Below are 23619 nucleotides of genomic sequence, written 5' to 3' on the forward strand. Positions count from 1 at the left end.
ACCTAACAATTGTAATACTGAAATGAACAATTTGTGAACTATAAAAAAGGATCCCGACTGTTTAATGAACTCAACAAAACATAGATCTAAAACCAAGCCAGACAGAAGAAAGTCCAGCTTCCTGCAGACCCACACCAAGTCCCTGTTTGCTGCAAAGTGATAGAACTGTGAGTCGTATCGGGTCATGAATTATTTAAACTGGCTGTGTCGGTGACACAGTTTATGTTTGTCTAACAGAATTAGTTGTATCCCCAGTTACGGTGAGGCTGTGTCAGCAGGTGGGATCAGATTACCCTTTCACCTCTCCTCTCCGGAGACCTCGTTCGCTATCGCACGAGTGTGAAACCAGCAGTTGAGCCAAAGCCTCGGAAATCTAAGCCGGATCTATGTGCTCACAAGCAGCGTTCCAAGATGTTGTCATTCTGGGCCGGGAATAAGTAGATGAAGAAGAAGAAGACGGTCAATTTGAACTATTTTTGATGACAGCGCTCAATCCCATCGATTTATTTTTTTTATACCACTGCATGAGGAACAGAGAGCTGAACTGTGCAACAGGTGTTTAAGTGCAGACAGGGACAGTACATTAATATATGAAGGACATGCAGCACATCGCTTCTGTTCCACTCTGCAATGTTAGTCTTTCTAAAACGGGCCTCCTACATCTTCCGTGCTAATGTCATGCGTTTTGCTGGCGTACAAAGAATATGAAACAATCACCACATGATTCACCACTCAGTTTGTGTGGCATATGAACATACTGTAGGCGTTTGTTGTCTTTGCATACTTTTCTTAACTCTTTTCTGAAAATATTACGGTATTGCAGGCCGAGTGTAACAGAGTGCAGCATATAACAATAACACACACAGTGTCCTGCTGCACACTCCAGATTAAATGTGTAAATTCACCCCTGAACCCACGACTGAAGAAACCTGTTGTTTCTCTGTCAGCGAATAAACACTGGAGAGTAAACTCAAAGTCCATCCATCTCAATTGCTCTGCATCGAGATCTGGTTTGCTGTCAGTGTCGCAGCCTGGGAGTCAGCTGATGATTTTACAGACTTTGTCCTAAAAGAAAAATTCCTAGGTTGTGTCCGGAATCAAAGCCTCATTCACTCTTTCTACAGCGATGGAAGAGGGATGAACAGAAGATCTTGGTGGTCAAAGGTCAAAGGTCAAGGTCACAATGACTTCCAGTCTGTCAGAAAATTGTGAAATCGATATCTGAGGAACTCCTTTATTGGCATGTGAGCTCGTACAAGGATTCCTTCAAAGTCTTCACTACATATATCAGATGAGTCTGGACAGACAGATTTAAATTTCAAACAGAATTAAACTGTTTTACTGGCTGGATCAGTGAAGACAGGAAGAAAGAATCACGTTATATTATTGTCACAATACCGAGCTGGATATGGTCTTTGGTTTGTAAACCCCCCACCACTCATCATTTCATCAGATATTGATTTTTCTTTTTCTAACGGCGGGAACTATTATTGCTCATGACTCACACAGAATGAGACATTATTTGAGAAGTGATGAGTCATTTTTTTATTAATCGATGGCGGTGCAGCTGCTTCAGCTCTAACTGTATCAACTAAATGTGCCACGTCAACACTCAATGAATACCAAACGATGTGTTAGCCTGCAAATGAAACAGAAATCACACACAGTGACTGCTCACTGCCCGACAAAAAGCAATTCTTCACTAGCAGGATTCAACAGATGTGTGATGCCATTCGCACACAGAGCACCAGCTGAGGATTTATATCTAAAACACAAAGGGATAATGTGAATAGTCGAGAGTTGAGGGCTTCCATTGTTGCCATCATGAGTGTTAAACAAAATCAGCATTGACTGGCGAGCTGTTGAGTGTAATCTGAGAATGCAGCGCACTGACAGATCTATAAGGTTTAAGGTGTCATGTGGGTCACTGGTGATTAGCTTCACACCAGTGTGCTGCTGCGCTGAGCTTAGCCAATGAGCCCCCGGGGTCGTATTAGTGCAAACAGGAAGCAGAGGCTGGTCAGCAGGACGAGATCCCTGCGCAAGATGAAACCTGAACCTGTAACTAAAGCCCAGGTCAGCGTCCAAAAAGTGAGCTGCAGGGCCGGTCTCTCTGCCAGCTCCTGTCAGCCTCTCTTTACTGCTCTTGAAGAAACTCTGATCACACAAGGGGAATTCGTGTTGTGGAACAGCCAAAACTTTTTTGTACTAATGCTTGTAATTATGCTGTATTAACACAATATTGGTAGGGTAGGAAAGAACAGAAAAAAAACTCCCCTTAATTCAAACACGGAAGTGTTCATGTTTCCATGTCATTCCATTAAAATAGACCAAATTGGCTAACTTTGTTTTGAATTTGGAGCGTTTTTAAATAATAGTGTCATTTTTACCAAAAAGCAGATGTTGCAGCTGTCACAAATTCTGCTTGGAATGTCAAGTAGAAAATGACGTACATTTTTTTTCCCCCAACTTGTAATTAAAGTCTGAACGATGACTGAAGTATAATGTAAATGTGTCAAAGTCATCATAGAATCCATCCTTGGAGGATCATGAATATCTGTTCAAAATTTCACAAAAATTGAATAAACAGATTTTGAAGTATTTCAGTTGGACAAAAAGTGAAGAACTAATCAAGTGACAGTCCCTCTAATGTGCTTAAAATGAGTTCATCATGATGGAGCAGATTTGTTTTAGCAAACAGAATGCAAAAACATGTTTTTAACATTACTTGATAAGCCATAATTGTGTAGTTTAACTTTAATTTTGTGCGAACTTTGTCTTAACTTGTACCCTGAATAATTTCCCTTTGCGACAGTTGTAGCTGGAGGCATTATGTTTTAGGTTTTCCTGCTAGACCATCCCTTTCTAATTCTTTCTCAGGAGCACCACAGGGGAATTTCTCCGAATTTGGAATCAACGTTTAGTTGGACTCAAGGATGAATTAATTAAAAGTTGGTGGTCGAAGGTCACGTGTCACTGTGACCACACAAATAGGTTTGTGGCCATGACTAAAGAATTAAAATGCAAATTATATAAATTTCACACAAATATCTAATAGGATCAAATGATGACGTGATGACATTTTATACCTTTTATACATCAAAGGTCAACTTTAAATCACTTTAAAATTGTCACTGCATATATTATATGAGTCTGGAAAGACATGGATGTAAACTCCAACTCGACTGGTTGACGGAGGCAAACAACCACGAGGCGGTAATTCAAATATATCTATTTTTTCTTCTCTTTGACCCTCCTGATGAAAGAGACACTCATCTGTTTTGTTGATGCTTCTCTGAACTGGTAGTTTGGACAATCGGACTTGTCGATATGACTCCTCTGTCTTCTTTTCTGTGTTTTCTGTAATAGCTTTGGATGCTTGTTTTTAATGTTAAAAAAAAAGTTATTTTTGTATTTATATGAAGTACCATTTTAATCTTTCTTCAGTTTCAAGCTATTTTGCAGAGAAATGAACCTGCAGGTTGTCACCTGACACAAACCCAAGTAATCAGTAGAGACAGAGAGTTTTCCTGAGGTGCAGCATGGCCTTCAGCTGTCAGAGCCTGCCGACTGAAGAGATCAATTGTGGGCTGAGTTAAAGATTTGAGAAATATGCTGTGGTCGCAGCTCTGATAGCACAAAGAGACAGAGACATCTTCAGGTGCCAGACTGGATTTGTGTATACTGATTTCCTCCCTTTAATTTTTAACCCTCCCGTTGTCCTCAGGTCAAAATGACCCGCAGCTGTGTTCAACCAAGTTCCATGTTATTTCTATATTTTTATATTTTTTGGGATCATTGGTCATCATTCTTTAAAGAAACCCTCACAGCCTCCTTGTCACCAATGATCCCAAAAAAATATGAAAATAAAATAGAACTTGGTTGAACACAGCTGCGGGTCATTTTGACCCGAGGACAACAGGAGGGTTAATGCAGGTCACCACCAGGTCCAGGACATACTTGTGGTCACGTTGAACATCTGTATTTTTCCCAAACTGATGTATCTGTAGGGTTTCATGTAATTTTAAAGAGTCATTAAAGTAGTTAGCACTTCAACTGTGGGAAAAATTTTGTTAGCAGATTTTCTTACAAAATTCACGTTGACCTCCTACTGAATGTTTCAATAGCTAATGTTTCTCAGCCTGCACTGTTTCTATCTGGCGTTTGTGTGACGTGCTTGTATTTCTGGTACTGGGCCTGTAAAGCAGATCAGATTAAAACAGGAATGTTTTCACTCTTTTTATGAACAGTGTGATGAGGACGAAGCTTTTCCCTCTCATATCATGGGTAAAGTATGATTTCATTGCAGATGACTTTTATTTGTGTTATGGCTTAGCAAACTTCCTCAATAAGGTGTGCGATAGTGCCGCTGACTCATCCTGTTATCTGTCATGCAGACCCCTCACCGCTCTGAATGAAAGGAAAAACTCCCTCAGAGGAAGAACAGTGGTCACTTTGACGTCACGCGCTCCATAAATGATGGAAAGGCCAGCGATGTGCCTCATCCTGGTTTCTATGGTTACAACCGTAGATAGAGCCCTAATATACTGCAATAAATGCAGTGTGCAGCTTGAGTGATGATACAAAATCCAAGAGAATTTATGAGGTTGTTTATTTTTTACCGCGATGAAAACAGGTTTACTGCTGCTGTTGTTCAGTGGTGTGTCTGTTTTGACTCTTGGATGGACACACGGCATCAATACAGCCGTGCAAAGAAGCTTAGCTATAATCCTAGCAGTGGTGCGACGTCACAGCTGTTTTTCCTCGCCTGCTGCCATACGAGTTAATTTGCAGCAAAACAGCTCCCTATTACAGTCCGAGATCAAGAAACCACACGAGTACTAACAGTGTAAGGCCTGCCTACATCCTGGCAGAGGAGCTCCTCAAAAGTCCCCATATAATCCACAGCACATTTCCTCCAGCCTGTTATAATGCATCCCATCTCAACCCCAGGCTACCTGCAGAGCATGCAGTGTGTTTTTAATCACAGGGGATGTGTACTTCTCCAGCCACTTCAGAGAGACACAAGAGGATCATTTTGGTTACACAACTTGCTAAAACTAGCTCTCAAAGTACAGTATGAATTATTAGCAGCAGGAAGGATGAATGCCACTACTCTGAATAAATAACAACAAAACAACAAACATCAAGTACCTGATGGAGTCTGTAAAGACAACTTTGTTTACAATCAGTGTTATGCCCCAAAACTCTCTGTCTTACACACAGCATACAGCAGCGACAAGCACAACTGGTGTTTTTGTTAGTTTCAGGCCAACACCGTTGTCATTAAAAAATAAAAAAGATTACAATATAAACGACTAAGATTGTGTAAATCAATCTGCGACTGTTAAACTAGTAAAGGTGGATTTGGACACGCCCGAAATACACACATGCGCTTTAGACTGCGTAAAATATAGTCCATCGTGTGTATCCTTGAGGTCTGGCAAACATGCCGGTGCATTTTAGTAATAAACACATAATTTACCTCCCCATTTGCTTGCCAGCAGTAATCTTTTTCACCGGGAGCATGAAACTGTCAGCTGGTCATGAGGTCACATCGGTGCAACAAAGATCTTCCAATAAGCTGCTTTGTTTTACAATTACTCCATGGCGACATTTACGTTAGTAACATTTTTCACTGTAGAATACACGTGTAAGTAAAATCTATACAGCTTTAACCGAGACACATTTTCAACTGCCAATCAGCAAAATGTTATCATTGCGTTGGACTATTTGGTTACAGGTCTATAAATAAACTTGTGTCTTATACAATGTACATTTCATTTTCAGGTGCTGTTTTGTCATGTTACAGCCAAATAAATATATTTAAACTTTAAACTTTATCATCTCTTGAGGAAATTCAGGTCTCCCAGCATAAAGGTTCTTGGTTTGAACATCGGCTGGGGCCTTTCTGTGTGGTTTTCTCCGTATTCGTCGGCCTCCTCTCACGGTCCAAAGACATGCATGTTAAGTTGATTATTCTAAATTGGAAGTGAACGTGACCGTGAATGGTCGTCTGTCTTTCTGTGTTGGCCCTGTGATGGACTGGTGACCTGCAGGGTATACATGTACATCGCCTTCACCCAAAGTCAGCTGGGATAGGCTCCAGCACTCCGTGAGTCCTGTACATGATGAAGCAAGTATTGATAATGGATGGATGAATGATGAATGAAATGTAGAGGCTGCAGTGTTTTTTAAAGATACTGTTCATGTGAATTGTCGCACATTAATATTTGTACTTTCTCAAGATTAAAAATAGAGGTTCTGCTGTGTATTTTCTTGTTGCCATGGTGAATCACATAAGGATTTAGTGATGAGTGAACACATTGTTGATATGACGAGATGACCAGTGAACATTAAAAACAACGTGGGATGTTGCCTTGTTTTTTTTTGGTTGGACCACAACAGTGGGACCAGCCCTCTAAACAACTGTCAATCACTGAGTCATAAAGTTCTACCATTGGTCAGCCAAATATCACGATTTCCTGTTTCAATTTCAAGTTTAAAGACCTCATTCCAAATTAAAAGGCCAGAGCATTTTACACACATTCAAGTCATATACTTGGCTTTGACAGTGTCTTGTGAGATAATGAAATAATATTCAGATCAGTGAATTTGAAGGCTCACTCTGGTGACAAAAACATGATACAGCAGTTCATTGGAGACCTTTTTCACTGCAGATATTTTGACTTGACATTATAGGAAATTCATAGGTAAGGTAAAATCCATTAGAGTAAGAATGGCTCTTTTTCATTAAGTGTCTCAGTGAGCTATATACGACAGTGAGCCAGACAATGATCCTGGAAGTAGCTGTTTTCTACTATACCTGAGCTTTTCCTGCTCTGACAGGCCACAATTTCTGCTGTGAAAAAAAGTCTACATGATAAGACAAAATATTCCAACTTCTTGGTTAATACAGCAGCAAGTAATTCATCAATGGTTTCTTTCTCCTTGGGTCAACCCACATCAGTAAATCCTTCTTTTACAACCCTCCTTTCGACTACGGTTGGATGCAATTCGCACGCTGCCCAAAGCCCATCAGGAATAAAAATAACTTCAATGATACCAGTGTTTAAATGCAATTTATCCAATTGACCACAAAAAATTAGGGGCAGGGAAACACAGAGGAAGAGAGAAATGGTCCACACATGGATAATCAAAAGAGAGTAAGTGTGCAGATGGACAGCGAGAGCGGTGAAACTGAATCCCCACCAACTACTAAGAAGAATATCTGTGTCTCCAGCTACTAAAGGTTCAGCTCTCTGCACCAACTATTTGTTTACTTAACCTCTCTGCTGTTTCACACTCAGGATGTAGCAACAGACTCTTTATGTGGAAAGAATCCAAATCTGAGACTCAGCCATGCAGTCCATGCCCATGCAATTTAATTACATGTCAATTGTGAGCTCCATCCAACTGCAGTGAGTGAATGCATGAATGATTGAGTGGGGAAGTTCAAAGCTTTTTGAACACAAACAACACCTTTACTCTGACTTAAAGGTGAGCAGGACAAGTTTCAGATGCTACCTTATGCAACTATCTGAAATCTCTCAGGTTTGGTCTCTGATGTGTGGCAGCATCTACATGAATTGTTCCTCCTCCAAAACAACTGAGGAGGTTTTCCTGTGTATTAGGGTGGATGAGAGCAATCTGTCTTACACAGAAATATATCCCCAGAGGTCATGATCTAGTAAACCAGTCTTGCTGCAATCTGCAGAAGATATCTTATACGGGATTGACTCTGAACCCATAATCAATCAATATGAACCAGCAGACGTCTCTGAGGTGTGCACGGTGCGGTCAAGTGGCAATTTCTCATGCAGCCCCGGGGACGGAGGTTTAGTTTCAGTGGATTCTCTGAGAGGTTAATGTGAAGCAATGACAGCCCGGTCCTTTCTATGCTCACACGTTATTTCTAATGATTATATAAACCAAATCTCTGCCAGTTTTGGATTTCACTCTTGAACTTCAAAGCTTTCTAAGTTACGACAAATTCAGCGTGAGGAGCCAAAAAATCCTGCTCTTTGAAAGATGAAAGCCCTCCTCTTCCATTACTGTTATACTGCACATAAATGTCTGCCGTGCTTCAGTGGACACATGAAACCATGAGCGTCACAGGAGTATTTCATGCTTTCTCTTTGGATGAGCAATTTAACTTGCATTCAAATCAAAAACAGTTTTGTTTTGTTTTTTTACAGAAAATAAGATTTCCAGATGAGACATTAATTATCATTCAACAAGGCTCCCGTTTGCCTCGGTGTGTGGTTGTGAACCTAAATGTTTGTGACCACTAGCTGCTTTATGTCTGACATTCTGGTCGAGGAATAAATGTCATAAAGAGATAGTGATCAGAAATTAATTTCCCCTCTAAGTCTGGGCTGTCACATGTGCATGTGTTGAAACCAGATAACTCCCACAGAGAAAATGTCACCATTTCTGGAAGATCATTTTGCAAATTGAGCGCACAACAAACGGATAACGGTTATCGTGCTCGTCACTGATAATTAAACGAGATGTAACTTTAAAGCAGCAGTTGTTGCTCATCCGCACCTGGACAGCTACACCCGGCCTTTATGCCTTTTCATGTTGGACATATTTGAGTTTACAAACGCATACATGATGTGTTGACTTTTCTGAAGTTGTGTGTGCACATCAGGCAAAAACATCATCATTATCATTCACTGTCGCCCTCCTGTCATATCGATATCAGGGAGAAATATGACCGCCTGAGTGAATGTGTGTCTGTAATCTAACCAATAAAGATCAAGCCTCCTTTCAGCAGCAGCCAGCTCTGCCTCCCTGTGCAGCCTGTGAATCAATAGCAGCAACCTGAACTCCTGACTTATTAGTCAGGTTGTCACAGTAGAGCAGCCGGTGTGTGCCGGCTCTTTACTCTCTCTCTCTCTCTCTCGCTGTGCAGAGGTATGAGACCTAGTGCATTAATCATGACTAAAACAACCGGATTCCTTGAAAGGAAGGGCTTGGCTTTACTTAAACTAAGCCGGTGGCAGTGGTATAGGTCACTCTCATCACAGAGAGCTCAGAAATCAAACACATAGAGCCCATTTGCAGGAAATTTCAAGCTGTTTTTGCTCCTATCATATCCCTTTGTTTACTTCCACAGATAATGCAGTGTTCAGGTACACATGAGCTCATTTGAATTGTCCTTTACCATGTGGAATGACAATATGAAACATTAGCACGATGCAACTCATCCCATCAGTGCTATCAAACAACTGAGACGGTGCCATTTACAATGAGATCTTATAATGAGACTTTGTTAATCCTTAAAGCTTTAACACTGCACATCTGATTTCGCAAGTGACGACATCGGTGGGAGTCTGCCAGTCATTAACTTTGAGAGGAATATTTTGAAAGTCTGTTGTGTGTGTGTGTGTGCGCATGCATGAGTTTGTCTGTGATACACAATGCTGTAGACGACTGATGACGGAGCACTGACGTCTCAGCGCAATGAGTCATGCGCCACGTCCCCTCTGACGGTAACTCTTCATCACCCTAACACACACAAACACACACACCCCAGTGCCACTTGTCACTCTGCTACAGATCTGCTTCCTCCCAGGGTGCACTCGTCACCACAGCATCAGCACCACACTGCTCTACAGACAACCTACACATCGGTGTATTTGCTCAGACACACTGTGACAGTTTTAGTGTGTTAACCTGCCTATACAGACCTGCAGTGTGTGTGTCCAAAGTGCGTCACTGTCAGTAACAGCTTGCCCCTCCACTATCCCATCTGCTTCCATTCTGCTGCAGCTACAATTGAGCAAAATGTATTAAGTGAGTTCAAGAGTTTTCCGACAACTCTGAGTGTTATCACCAGACAGTCTGCCCGAGCTTACGCTACATGAAAGGTTGCAGCTTCTTTGCGGTTTGAAATTTGGGTCTAAAATTGTAAAATCATAATAAGAAGTGACTTCTGATTGAGCCACAAATGACGAGTGGGACTGGGTGGTCTTGGAAGTCAAAGATTCCCAGAAACAGCCTCTGTATTTGAGCAGTGACAAGGAAGATGGAAAGCAGCTATGAATACAACGCATTTGTTGTTTTCTTGGCTAACATAGCAAAGCAAACTTGGCTTGAAACAAACTATGGCATGTTGTTTGACCACATCTGAAGTGTTTGTGGCTGCTCTGAACAGCATCATTTGAAGGCAGTGTGAAAAGCTGTCACAGAAAGAGAGGAAACGTAGTCATGGTTCAAACTGGGATAAAGATGCACACTGTCAGACAGTGGGGCCTTCACAGTGTTGCACTCATGTATGGCTATGATATCATCTGTATAAGGCTGTACTTATAGAGATATAAAGGTTAACACTACAATAACAAAGATAACATGCAGGCATAATGTTCATCATGCTTACTATTGTAGTTTAGTGTATTAGCATACTAACATTAACCAATTAGCAAAACCCACAAGCTGCAGCTGAGACTGATGAGAATGTTGTGTGTTTTAGATGGTCTGCCTTAATATAGCACCTTTTTACCTTAGCCTTAAACAGACACATTCACACACCAATGGTTGCTAAACTGCCATGCAAGGTGCTCACCTACCATCTGCAACAATACAGGGTTCAGTGTCTTTCCCAAGGACAGTTCAGCATGTGGACTACAGGTGGCAGGGATTGAACCACCAACAATGCGATTAGTGGAAAACCTGCTCTACCATCTGAGCCACAACCTTCCCTCCAGTTATACATCATCTAAAGGGGACATGAATATGTGTAGGACATTTTCTGAGAGTCCATTCAGCAGTTGTCGAGACACTTCAGTCTGGACCAAAGGTAACCAATCAACCAACAAACAGATGTTGCCATCTGCCGTGTCCAATCGCTGCATGAAGTGCACTTAAGTGTTCAATTGTCAGTTTCTGAAAGTTACAAAAATCGCCATGTTGAAGCCCCATGATGTCTGATGTCAGAAAGGAGTGGGGAGATTAGATTTCAGGCACTGTTCAACTATCCCAACAAGCTCTTAATTTGAAGGATACTGACCGGCCTACAAGGTGTTATGTCTTGATTTAAATGTTACAACTCCTAACGCACTGGACAGTCAGCTGTGGACAAGAGCACGTTAGTTTACTTTTAAAACCAGTTTTGTGCAGCCATCTATTCTTTGTCATGCACCACTAATCTCTCTGCCTCCCTGCCTGTGTGTATTGTCGACAGCAGGCATGGATGATTTAAAAATGGCATGCTGGCATGGGTAGGAAAAGTGCTGGTAGGGCTGAAATGCCATCTCACGTGTGTTCCTCTTGCATGCCACGCTATGGAAAACTGCCTCTGTCGTAACATGGCGGTTATACAACAGTAGCACAGCTAGGGGCACGGTGGACGAGAGGTGATGTCAGTGAAGCATGACTGCGTTGTCACTGTTCCAGTAGACACCGATTTATGAGAGTAACATGTCTGAGGTGAGGGTAGGACAGCAGTTGCAGATATTAACCTCTCATATGGAGCCTGTCATGATAACGGGGAATCTGATTTTCTAGAGTGACATATATTTTGATATTTTAAAACATCTTAAATAGAAATTGTGTTTAAATATTTGGGTAAAAAAAACATAATTTTAAAGCAGCTGTGGTGATAAGGATTAATCATGATGAAGCCTGATAAGAAAAACAATGTGCTTTCATCCTCTCAAAGACCACACCCAGCAAGTATTAGCCAAATTACTGCTGACAACATTTTAACTTTTAATTATAATTTTAAATGCAGCAATGTCACTTATAATGAAACATTTTTCACATAGTGGGTATTTTTACTTCAAGGTATCTGTAGAGACGTTTGACCAGAGCGAACGTACGCACACTGGAGTAATATTTCTCCAAGTGTGTCCTCTTTTCTGTTTTGTTATGTGTATGCACGAGATGTGACACAGAGTGCTGCCACTAGTGTGGCATTACACCTAAAGCTGGTGACAGTATCGTACACAGTGACGCACCATTCCTGGTACACACAAATGTAAAAAAAAATCTAATATGCGATATCTAAAAAGTATTACTTTTTGCAAAAGGAAATCCATTTAACAGTGTGTCGGGTCTCAAAAATTCAAAAAACATTTGTGAGAAGCACTGAAAGTAAACGTGAATTTTGTTTGTTTATGACCAAAGCAAAGGATCTGAATACTTCTTTAGCGCTGACTCCAGCTAACACAATAATGAGTGTCTTTCTCTGAGACCCATGTAAGATCTCTGTACAGCTGCACTGGTGTGCTGCTTCTCCAAGGATTATAAAAAAAAATATATCTAGTTTGCTTATAGATATGCTTATTTTAATTTAATACCTGGGCAAACAGGCTACCTGAACAAAATATCTGTAAACTGAGAGCACTGTGGGAAAACAGTGGTCACGCAACACAAAGTCAACTTTACTCTGCCAGGGCTTATCTGCTCTAAAAATATACTATCTACCTAAAATTCAATAAGGAGCATTTCCCCATAGGAGATTTACTCTCCCACTAAATACCCGCTTGACTACAGAAAGCAGAAGTAGATATAACTGAGGGCAGTGCTATATTACGACCGAGGCTGTCGATGGGGGAGATAAGCATGTGAGCAGTAGGGGAAAAAGGTAAACATCCAGGGAGATTAGTTGAAGGACATGCACAGTTCAAACAGTGGCCAGAGTGGTAAAATACTGCGGTGGCACCAAAACAACCCACCATCGAGATTTCAGAGGTCAAACAAAAAGTCTGCCTTGATCAGATGTAATTCCTACATTTCATTTTTAGCTTACGTTGAACACGTCAAAGCTACATGCTAACATGGCGGGTGGCTGTAGCAAACTGAAGAGCGCCTGGTGAATGAGAGCTGAGCCCGATCTTATCTGGAGCGTGCTGCAGCTGTCAGTGCTTGCTGGCCTGCTCCTGGAGCGTGAGGTCTTGGTGGGTGTGGTTTCTCTGTGCCGGGAAAGAGACACACGTACGGTGCCCAAAAGCTACAGTCAAACTTGTTTAGGTCACATGACCGTGCAGGCAAGGGTTCAATTGTTGGTTTGTTCACATCTGCCTGTGGAATCTTTCACTGATGACAAACAGAAAAACAAAGAAGCATGTTCCTCAGACTGGTGTCAGTTACACCAAACAGACGATTGTTTGTCAAAGTAATTTTGGACAGAGAGGAAACACCGACATTGGGAAGAATGGTTTAGATTCATCACTGTGTTTTCCACAGAGGAGTGTCTCAAAGGTCACATTATTCATTTGACCCAGGTGGTTCTGCAGAGTGAGTCAGACAGAGGAACTCCTCCTCAAAGATTTTCAGAGTGTACAACTTGCTTACGTATACAGACACAGGAGAGAAGTGCAAATGAGCGAGTGAGCGAGACCAGTATAACTGTTTGGCAAGTGAGTCTTCCGACCTGTCTACTGGTAAGAGGCTGATGTAATGAAAAACAGAACTGCCAGTTTTTCGCTGTGTCATGTTACATTGAGTGATAAGGTTGGTTTGCAAGAAGAGAAAGAGAACACGAGCACACACACACACACACACGCACGCACACACACACGCGCACACACACACACACACACTGTAAATTAACCTAACACCCAACATTTAATTAATGCTACAGCAGAGAACATGTTTAACAGCTTTTCTGTCTGCGTTGTGAAGAAAACAGAAAGACAGAGACCAAACGTGTCCTGACATTTCTCAAGTCTTTCAAAAGTGGCTATGCCCACAACTGTCCTCACTCAGCATCAGATTTGATCCCATTGATGAGATTTGGTCTGTGAATCTGTCGGACTGCATGCCTTTCTGCTCTGAGAAATGTCACAAGAATGTCAACAAACAGCACATTCAAGATGTTTCACTGGTTAATGCCTATTATCTACTAGTCCTGAGTAAATACAGTGGTGTGAAAAAGTGTTTGCCCCCTTCCTGATTTCCAATTTTTTTGCATGTCTGTCACACTTAAATGTTTCCGATCATCAAACAAATTTAAATATTAGTGAAAGATAACACAAGTAAACACAAAATGCAGTTTTTAAATTAAGGTTTTTATTGTTAAGGGAGAAAAAAAATCCAAACCCACATGGCCTTGTGTGAAAAAGTGTTTGCCCCCTCCTGTTAAAACATAACTTAACTGTGGTTTATCACACCTGAGTTCAATTTCTCCAGCCACACCCAGGCCTGATTACTGCCACACCTGTTCTCAATCAAGAAATCACTGAAATAGGACCTGCCTGACAAAGTGAAGTAGACCAAAAGATCCTCAAAAGATAGACATCATGCCGAGATCCAAAGAAATTCAGGAACAAATGAGAAAGAAAGTAATTGAGATCTATCAGTCTGGAAAAGGTTACAAAAGCCATTTCTAAAGCTTTGGGACTCCAGCGAACCACAGTGAGAGCCATTATCCACAAATGGAGAAAACATGGAACAGTGGTGAACCTTCCCAGGAGTGGCCGGCTGACCAAAATTACCCCAAGAGCGCAGCGACGACTCATCCGAGAGGTCACAAAAGACCCCACAACAACATCCAAAGAACTGCAGGCCTCACTTGCCTCAGTTAAGGTCAGTGTTCATGACTCCACCATAAGAAAGAGACTGGGCAAAAATGGCCTGCATGGCAGAGTTCCAAGACAAAAACCACCGCTGAGCAAAAAGAACATTAAGGCTCATCTCATTTTTTTCCAGAAAACATCTTGATGATCCCCAAGTTCAAACTTCAAGCAGCTTTGTCTGGACCCCGAAAGGCTCTATACAACATCTTTGTCACGTATGCAGCAGTACTCCAAATGACCTGTAAACAGAATCTGATGCGTAAAATTGACAAAATTATCTTTTATTGTCAGACAAGAATGACTCTCTCAGTCTTGATAATATGAACGAGTGAAAGGACATGAGTCTGTCAATGACAAAGTCTGATTCAATGTAAACAAAATATATAAGTAGAAAAAGACTTGCTCCCACCTTGATGTATTTCCACCTACATTTTCCTGTTCAACAGATATCAGCTAACTTTTTTACCCTCACATAGTGACAGAACAACAAAAAAAACACCATGACCTCAAACTAAACTGCACAGCTCGCTAACAGGTGATTAATATTACACAATAATTATCAATCATCAAGGTAAATGTTACAGTACTTTCCCATGAACTGAGGCTTCACTGAACTTGCTCCACCCTGCCACTATAAAGCCAGATCAGTGAGCCTGGTGTAATTAAGGCCCCAGCAGCCATTAGGCCCACCTCCCCCAGGGTCAGAGAGAGGAAGATTCCTCTTCCCCCACCCACAGTAGGACTTGTTTGTTTTTCTCCCCTCAGAAACTGACAGTGAAAGCCATCTGGTGTGTCTCCACCATGCTTCTACTGTTCCATCAAGGGCTAATAATTTAGGCATGTGATTATCGATTATACTTGCATGTTGTGATTCTCGGTCTGTGCAGGTAATCTGTTTGTTCACAGTCTCTACATGGTCATTTATTATGCATGTTATTCAAAGTGAGCTTCTTCAGGGTTTGATTCTGGGTCTTTCACTTCTTTGTCAAGAGATGCTAAATCAAGGGAAAATTACCAATAATATAAAATCAGTTTTAATTGCAATGAAAAATGCAAATGCAAAACAATGCAAAACAACACTCAAATACACAGTATGTCCAACTATAAAACCCCTAGCTAACTGAGCTGACCACACTGATAAATGATGTTTTCTGGACATTGAATGATACAAGGTTTTTCTACCTAATGGTAAAAACCAAAGTTGTATTATTTGAATAATTTCAATCTGAAAACCTGGGTCCCACCTTGCCAAATTTACAACTTGCAAGCTTTGATTAGCATCACGGCATCAGAGCGTATGCCAAGGACTCGGGTGGGATATTTTTCTCTGAGTGCTCAAAATTTTGTCAGACAAATAGATCAAGGTGTTGAATCTAGATTTTTCTTCTTTTCAAATATAGGGCACTTTCTTTATCCTTCTTACCTGACTAGTCAAACTAGTCTTGACATTCTTATACTTTTTTTGTTTTGTTTCCCAGACTCTTGTTTTCTTGCTCAATAATCACAACGTCCCTGTTCTTACTATTTGTGTTTAAAGATCTGCTTTGTCTAACATTTGTTTATGGAACAGGTCTATTTACCCCAACCATAGTCCCAAAAGCCCCCTCAGTTCCTCACAACATGGTTTGTTAATTGTCCAACAGAGAGTCTGAAAAGGGACATGCACCCAATTTAGGCAATGGCGGCATGGTTTGCCTTAAAATGTCTACAATTTTAGACTGTAAAATATGATTGATAACACTTTTGATTTGTCTTTAACTTGACCTCTGCATAAGAAGTTGTGTTTTTGGTGTAATTTGTTTGTTTGTGGTTTTGTAAGCAGGATGATAGAAAATCAGCCAAACCAATTTTAATGAAACTTGGTGGAAGGGTGAAACATGGGCCATAGAAGGATCCATTAAATTTTGGAGAAGATCCAAAACACGGGGCAGAGGTTTTATTTACTTCAATTAACATTGAGAGAAAGGGCATTTGGCCCACTTAGTACCATACCTCATAAAATTCAATAGATAGTGGTAAAGGTAATTTATGACAAAACATTGGCCATTCCAGAAATACGATGAATCCACATTCATGGGTACCAGTAATCCTCTGCAATACACATACTTGCTCAAATTTAATACAGCAAGCAGGCATTATGGAGCACTCAGGGACAGGGGTTTCATTGGGGAGAACCAGAACCGGTACAATTGTAACATCACCACAACTGTGATAATGAACAACAATTTTCTCTCAAATTAATGTGTGCATATGGACATAAAAACTAAAACATATCATGTAACTAACTTTACTCTTGTATCTGCGAATTGTTTGTAATAAACTCCTTGGTGAAGGTCAGTGCTCTCCAAGTGCACTGCCAGTTTTTACTGTTTAATTAATTTGATGCAAGTGAAAAAAAAATTATCAGAAAAAAAAATAACTTGTATCATTCACACTGTCAAAGATTATGTTGGTTTCCTGCGTGTATAGTATGTGCATGAAGGGATATGTGTGTGTACAGCATATTTTCCTTTTGTGTACTTTTACATCAACTCCTCTTGGTTATAAATCATTCTTAAAATAAACATGAACAGCAGTAATACAAATTTTATAAATATTTAAAAAAAAAAGAATAAACAGCATACAATCATGATATATTATTCCAAAATTAGAACAAGTGGTTGACACTGTCCATCTGGACTTGAATTGAACTATTCATTGAACTCTTACATATCCCAAGGGTTTAATTAAGTCTACTTCAACATGTGCCACTGAGGTAGTTCTCAGTAATGCCAAGAGTAAAAATACGGCAACACCTTTGCTGCCAGCACTTGGGTTTAGGCTTCTGCCTAAGGTTGTTGGCAGCTGGCCAACATAACCTTAGAGCGCACCACTTCAAACCAAAGAAGTCTTTAAATGTGTTGTGAAGATTTCCCATACAGCAAGAAACATACTATGCACTGTATAATGGTAACTTATTTAACTATGTTTTCTTGTCTTGAGACCAAAGTAAAGCAGCTGCCAGTAACATTAAGTGTTTACTTTGGGGTTGTGCAGGGCTGATGAGGCAGACATCCTCTGGCACCTGAAGGTTTCATGAGTGTAGCGCCTGCCCAGAGATCAACAGATGCTAGCTTCCACTGCTCTGTGGTAATGGCTTGATGACTGAGAGGTTGCAGACTGTGTATATGACTAAGTAGTATTTCTCAGCAGGGAACAGATCTGACGCACGCTGTTGTTCCTCAAAAAAGCGAGTGTGACGGAGTCTTTTGTCACATTTCTTTTTTAAAAAGCCTCAAGGCATTAATGTCTCAGAGGAAAAACGTCAATGTTTCATCTGTCGATTCATTCCCGACCAACTTGTCTGTTGTAATCAATCAGGTAAATGCCCCTCACTTCTCCAGGAGTTTCATTATCCTTGAATTCACCTTTTTCAGGAGTTGCAGCTCTGATCGCATCAGACACTGCAGCCGGCACATCACCCACACACGGAGCTACAGACCACTCCACTGCTCTGTGTTAAATCATACTGTCTGACCAGCTCTGCACACTGTGCGCATAGATAACTGTGAAGTGCTCTTAGCGGCGCTGTGTGCAACAGGCGACTGACAGAGTTCAATCAATGCATCTGCCAGAAAACAGAGAGAGGCTAATGAGATTGTGCCTCATTGCAACGCTGTCATTTTGCAGCACAGACATGCTGAGCCTGCCAAATCTGCTCTGAAACATGACATCTGTTGCTGCTTGTGATTGTCATTTTTCTCAGTGCTCAAGTATCTTTTTATGAAATACTGTTGACATAGACTTTGACAAACAGGATAAGTTTACATACCATACCACCACATTTCTCATCCGTAACACCAAATATTGAATAAATGTATTTAACTTTAGGGACTGGTGACATTTAGATTTAGGGCACCAAACAACCTCAGTGAGTGAATCCTGTTTAAAGAGCTGGCATGCAGCTCTGATAGTCTACCTTATGGTACAAGTAAGATTTGCTACTCAGCACACAACCCTAATCAGCTGCATCAAAACAATCATTACCGAACCTCCTGCTGCCTCCTTCTCGACACGACACAAGGCGAGACTCCAGACAGCACCCCAGAGACTCGTTGCTCTCACCTCTCACACCCCTTGTCTTTCACAGAGCTCCCTAATACAAACAGGACGTCACGCGCAGGGCTCAAAAGAGGCTGAAAAAAACAAGCATGCCTTCACAACACAATGTTCAGTAAACGTGAACACTATGTTGTCAACAATTTTCAGATGTACTGAGTTGTACTTTCAGCTGTAGGAGTGGATTTGAGTCACAAATTTAACCCTAGATTCTGCACCTTTTTCAGGCTTTTACTGCCACGTGATAATTCTGAGAGCACGGATGTGTTTTTACATGGTTCCTCTTCAGAGCAGCTCCTCGGTTAATGGTTGAGTATGTTCCACACGTGGCAGAAATGCAAGTAAATTATTTGTTTTTTTTGTTTTTTGCTCAGGGCTTTTACATCAACAACATTTTGTGCCTCGGCTGACAGTGGCATGCTGGAGAACTGCTGTCCGCTAACAGAGCACACAGAGCTCTAGATTGAGTGTTTGAAACTTTTTAATATTGTATAATTAGCTCTAATAGGTATGCGCTTATTTACAGAGTTGATATTATCGCTTTCAGAATTAAATTAGTGGCCACAATTTAGCCGTTTATGAAATTGCTTAATATACACTATATTGCTGTGTGCTGAAAAAACTGTTAGCAGTGAGAACTACAGAAATGAATTCGCTCCAACATAATCAACTAGAAAACAAATTAAATCACATTAAACTAAATTTCTGATATGTTTTGCCTTTAGTCCCACCTTAATTTTCAAATATGCTCATTTGTATATTATTATAGACAATCTCAACTACTCACTGTGGTGCGTTATTGTCTCACGTGTTCAGGTTATCTAAAGTAAACATTTCATCTGTAAACAGTGGCTTTTCGGCAGCGACATACCAATCTCCCCTCTGTTTATTCTGGCTCTTTAATAGTGTAAAGGTTACAAACCCAAGCCATTGGCTGTAATTTGAGCGGTGTTCTCCCATAGGTTGGAATGTTACAAACACGGCACTGATAGGCTACCTCTGAATGGTGCTAGGAAGAAGCCATCTGCTCCTGTTTATGGTCCATTAACCCCATTACCCCCGGATAACCAGGCTGCCACCACAGCAACAGGTTCAACAGGCCTGGGCTTCTAACTGAGATAATACATAGATGTCATTTATGTAAAATCAACAACAACAACAACAACAAAACCCGCTCAAGTCTTACTATTGCTTCAGTGTGTTTCTTAATTCATAGGAAGAACGGTAAATGGAAAGTCCCTACCTTCCCAGAAGTCCATAGGCATATTGTGAATCGGCCAACAGTAATGTGATGTCGCCCTGCTGCATGGACATGACACACTCCTCCAGGGCCTGCAAGTGTCAAAAAACAAGTTATTTAGAGGACTGACTAAGCATATTTTATCTGTAGCTTTTTACATAATAACAACAAACACACAATAGCATTGTTGTTGTTGTTGTTGATGTTGATGTTCTTAACTAACTAAAATATTAGATTACAAGTTACAAGTTTCAAGTACGTGAACTTGCCTTTCAGAAATGCAAGCTCGAGGAATGATGATGTCCGCCGGTCAGTTCAGACAGGATTATTGTACTGGATTATTATGTTGGCAGAGGATGAGCCACAATTTTATAAATGGGCCTCAAACTTTTCTTCGTGCCATCATGAGTTTGACAATAAGGACTTTGAGTGAATACCTCAACAACTGTTTGATGGTTTGTCATCAAAGTTGGTTCAGAGCTTCATACCCACCTCAGGACTACTTGTAATAATTTAAGTGACAGTTCCAATTGAAATTTTGTCCAATATCCTGGTGTATGAACAAATACCTGCAGTACTAATGACTTTCCCATCAGCCTCAGCTGCACTTTATGTTTCATGTTAGCCTTGTCATTGTCAGCAAGAGCATGCTGATGTTAGCATTGAGCTAATACACACTAAAGCCACTAGCATGGCTGTAGAGTTTTGCTGAACTATTTTTACAGCCTCTACTGGTCACCGTGTGATGTAACACAAACACAAACAAGTGTGATGTAATACAAACATTCAATAAAAACCAAAACCTTCCTGTCTAAGAGGCTGAAAGGTTAAAAGCTTTCACCTGGTTCACATCTCCATCTCCGATAACAAAGACAAGATTGCAGTCCTTCTCCACCACAGTGCGGTCCTCCAGGACACACTGCATCTTCACAGAAACCTCCTGGCCCCAGGTGGGATGCGGAGCCTGTGGGGTCCGGGACTCCAGCAATTTCTTCCTCAACAGCCGGTCATCTGTGTTAGGAAAGAAGAAAAGGTCATGCAGGAGGTAGTGGGTTTGATCTGTAAGTTGTTGGTAAACTAGTGCTCAGAAAAATCCACAAATCACTTTTCTTCTTTTGTTGTCAAGGTTTCATTACAAAATGAGAAGGTTAAAGTTAAATAAAAACTTTGTTTTTTTTTCAAGATGACCTATAGTGTAAAGTGTCTCGACATGTGATGTACTGTTTGCCTAATGTTTCCTCACCTGTGATGTCCTTCCAATCTTCTGCCATGAACAGCTCCTCAAAGGTTGTGGACGTCCACTCCTCCATTGCATATTCTGGAAAGAGACTCTCTGCTGAGCTGTCCCTCTCCAACACATCATCGTCCTCTGACGGGTCTTGGAATCGCACCATCTTCCAACTATTTGTTTTTTTCAGTTTCCTCCCCTTGCATTCTGTCTCCCCACTCTTTCGCTCAGGATCGCATGGGGTTTTTGTCCCAGTGCCTTTACTCTCTCCTGCACAGCTCTCTGTTTTAGCCAGGTTTTTTCCACAAAGCTCTTCATCTTCCTCTGCAGGCCCACAGGGCCGCTCGTTGTGACTGTCCCTCTCAGCAAGCTCAGAAATGGCCTCTCTTACCTCGGACTCGTTAGGCTTCACTGCGGGGTTCTCTTCACGACATGGCTCTGTCTCCATTTCACTACAGGGAGCGATTGACACCCTCTGCATTAGTGTCCAAACAAGATGATCCTCTTTGTTGAGCCAATGTTCCCCTTATAGGTGCAGGTTAGTTGTCCCGTCTGCCACCTATTCTCTGTCAAAACAAAAAAAATATCTCCACGACGTAATATTTACAAAAGTCCATGTTGGGTTTCAGCAAATCCAACTCAGTATGCTTCCCTAAATCCTGGCTTTGTCTATGTTTTTATTAAAAGATTAGTCCCGCCTGTAGCTACGCAGTTCCTGCTGATCTGTTACCCTTTGACCTCTCGTCTCTTCCACTTGTATCCGTCGCGGTCAACGTGGTTCAGTGATGTGGAAGCAGCAAAAAATGATCGGTGTAAAGAAACTGTGCAGCGCAGCGAAGCATTCTCAGCGAGCAGGCTTGTGCAATGGTAATCTACAGGATTAGAAGAGAAAAACCTAATCTGCCAGAACGTCTGTAAGCTTCTTAATGACTTCATCGTGGTGCCCCATAATGCAGCTTCCATGAATGCAATATCTACCAGGAGGATCTCAAGAGACGCAGGCTCTAACTTAATTTACTTTGAGTTGCATTGGGGATTGTTATTTTGAAGAAGTGCCACTAGACGCACAGATGAGCCATAAAACCCCACAAACACAACACCGGATTGCAGTTTACATATAATCAGTTTGAATATATATTCACAATTATTCTTTAAAATCTGTAAAGAAGGCAATGTTCTTTAACCCATCATAGTTTGACAATTTATACGGTGGATTTTTGCTGTAATTCTGAACTTCAATTCAGACCTCAGATAGAATCATTTATGGTGTGTGTGCATTTTAAGGTAGACGAGGTCAAGGATTATTTTTTGGAAAAGTAATTATATTTGTTCTACACTGCCACTGAGATCTATCTCATAAAAAAGCAGTGTATCATAATTTAATATAAAAGCTAAAGTCTTCTGGCTCTGTTCACGTTCACAGAGGTTGACGTGATTATGACAGTATAGACATTATAACACAGAGTTTGTGAAGCAGACATCAGCACATCAGGTGGACAACTGGACTAATGTGAAACTAAATATAAACTGCTTTCCTGACTGTGAGGCTGCTCTTTAATCTACGGTGAAAGCATGTTGTCCATCAGGGATTAAAGTAATCCAAATTCCATATTTGCCATTTAATTTCTAAGGCGCACAGACAAAAGACGCACATGTGGTGAGTAAAATTAACTCCTTTCCAGGGATTTGTACAGTGTTTGTTCTTTCAGAGTATTGTGCTTTAACACAATTTAAAGATATTTTTTTTCACCTCACTTAAGTACTTTAATTTAAATGTAGTTCAGGAGAAAATATGTACTCATCACTAAACTGCATTACTTGTATTAGAGTGCTAGATTTCCAATATTATTCTCCTTTAAACACTCTATGATCTGACAGAATATGCACTAAACTATCCAACATTACGGACAATATACAATTAAAATGACCTCAACCTTAACTGGTCTTATTTAAATGGTACTTATACGTGAATATGCCATCAGTTTAGATTGTCAGCATAAACTTAATGTTGAAAATATTTGCTAGTTGCATTTCACTTTCAGAAAAAGGCCACTACATAACTAATGGTTACTTTTACTTGTATAGGCTACGTTAAACTCATTTTGTTGATCATATTTATGTACTTTTACTTCAACAGAAAATAAATCAACATCACTTGTTGCACTAAAATGCCATCTATTTTTGACCCCTTGTGTCTGTATTTATACTTCCTCTAGTGTGTGTGTGTGTGTGTGTGTGTGTGTGTGTGTGTGTGTGTGTGTGTGTGTGTGTGTGTGTGTGTGTCTGGCATTTACCAGGATCCGGTTGGAGAGCCCACTTGGACCAAACTCAGAGCTAAAATAGATCACAGAGCAGACAGGGAGGGCACACACGGCCGGTGCGTGACCTGGAAAGCGAAAGTAAACTAGTTTTTACTTCATACTTGAAGCGTGTGTATGCGTGTGTGTGTGTGTGTGTGTATGCGTGTGCGTGCGTGCGTGCGCGCGTGTGTGTGTGCGTACGTGTGTGTGCGCTAGCGCCGCCCA

The 23619-nt window shown here is 40.9% G+C and overlaps 1 protein-coding gene across 2 annotated transcripts in view; it reads right to left on the bottom strand.

Moving 5' to 3' along the window:
- fkbp16 (FKBP prolyl isomerase 16) overlaps positions 1-23619 on the bottom strand; it is a 31426-nt gene that overhangs the window by 7406 nt on the left and 401 nt on the right. Inside the window, exons 2-5 of one of the 2 annotated variants that reach the window (XM_069162559.1) lie at positions 23389-23480; positions 21110-21546; positions 20708-20877; positions 19870-19958 (exon numbers count right to left, since the gene is read on the bottom strand). In XM_069162559.1, coding sequence (XP_069018660.1) covers positions 19870-19958; positions 20708-20877; positions 21110-21542 — 692 coding nt within the window. In that variant the 5' untranslated portion in view covers positions 21543-21546; positions 23389-23480. Of the gene's footprint in view, positions 1-19869; positions 19959-20707; positions 20878-21109; positions 22153-23388; positions 23481-23619 lie in introns of those variants that run through there. The other variant, XM_069162558.1, reaches the window with a different exon arrangement.

The sequence above is a fragment of the Embiotoca jacksoni genome, unplaced genomic scaffold (genome assembly GCF_022577435.1).
Source record: "Embiotoca jacksoni isolate LCO1_2020_lvr unplaced genomic scaffold, fEmbJac1.0.p SCAF_3, whole genome shotgun sequence".
NCBI lineage: Eukaryota > Metazoa > Chordata > Actinopteri > Embiotocidae > Embiotoca > Embiotoca jacksoni.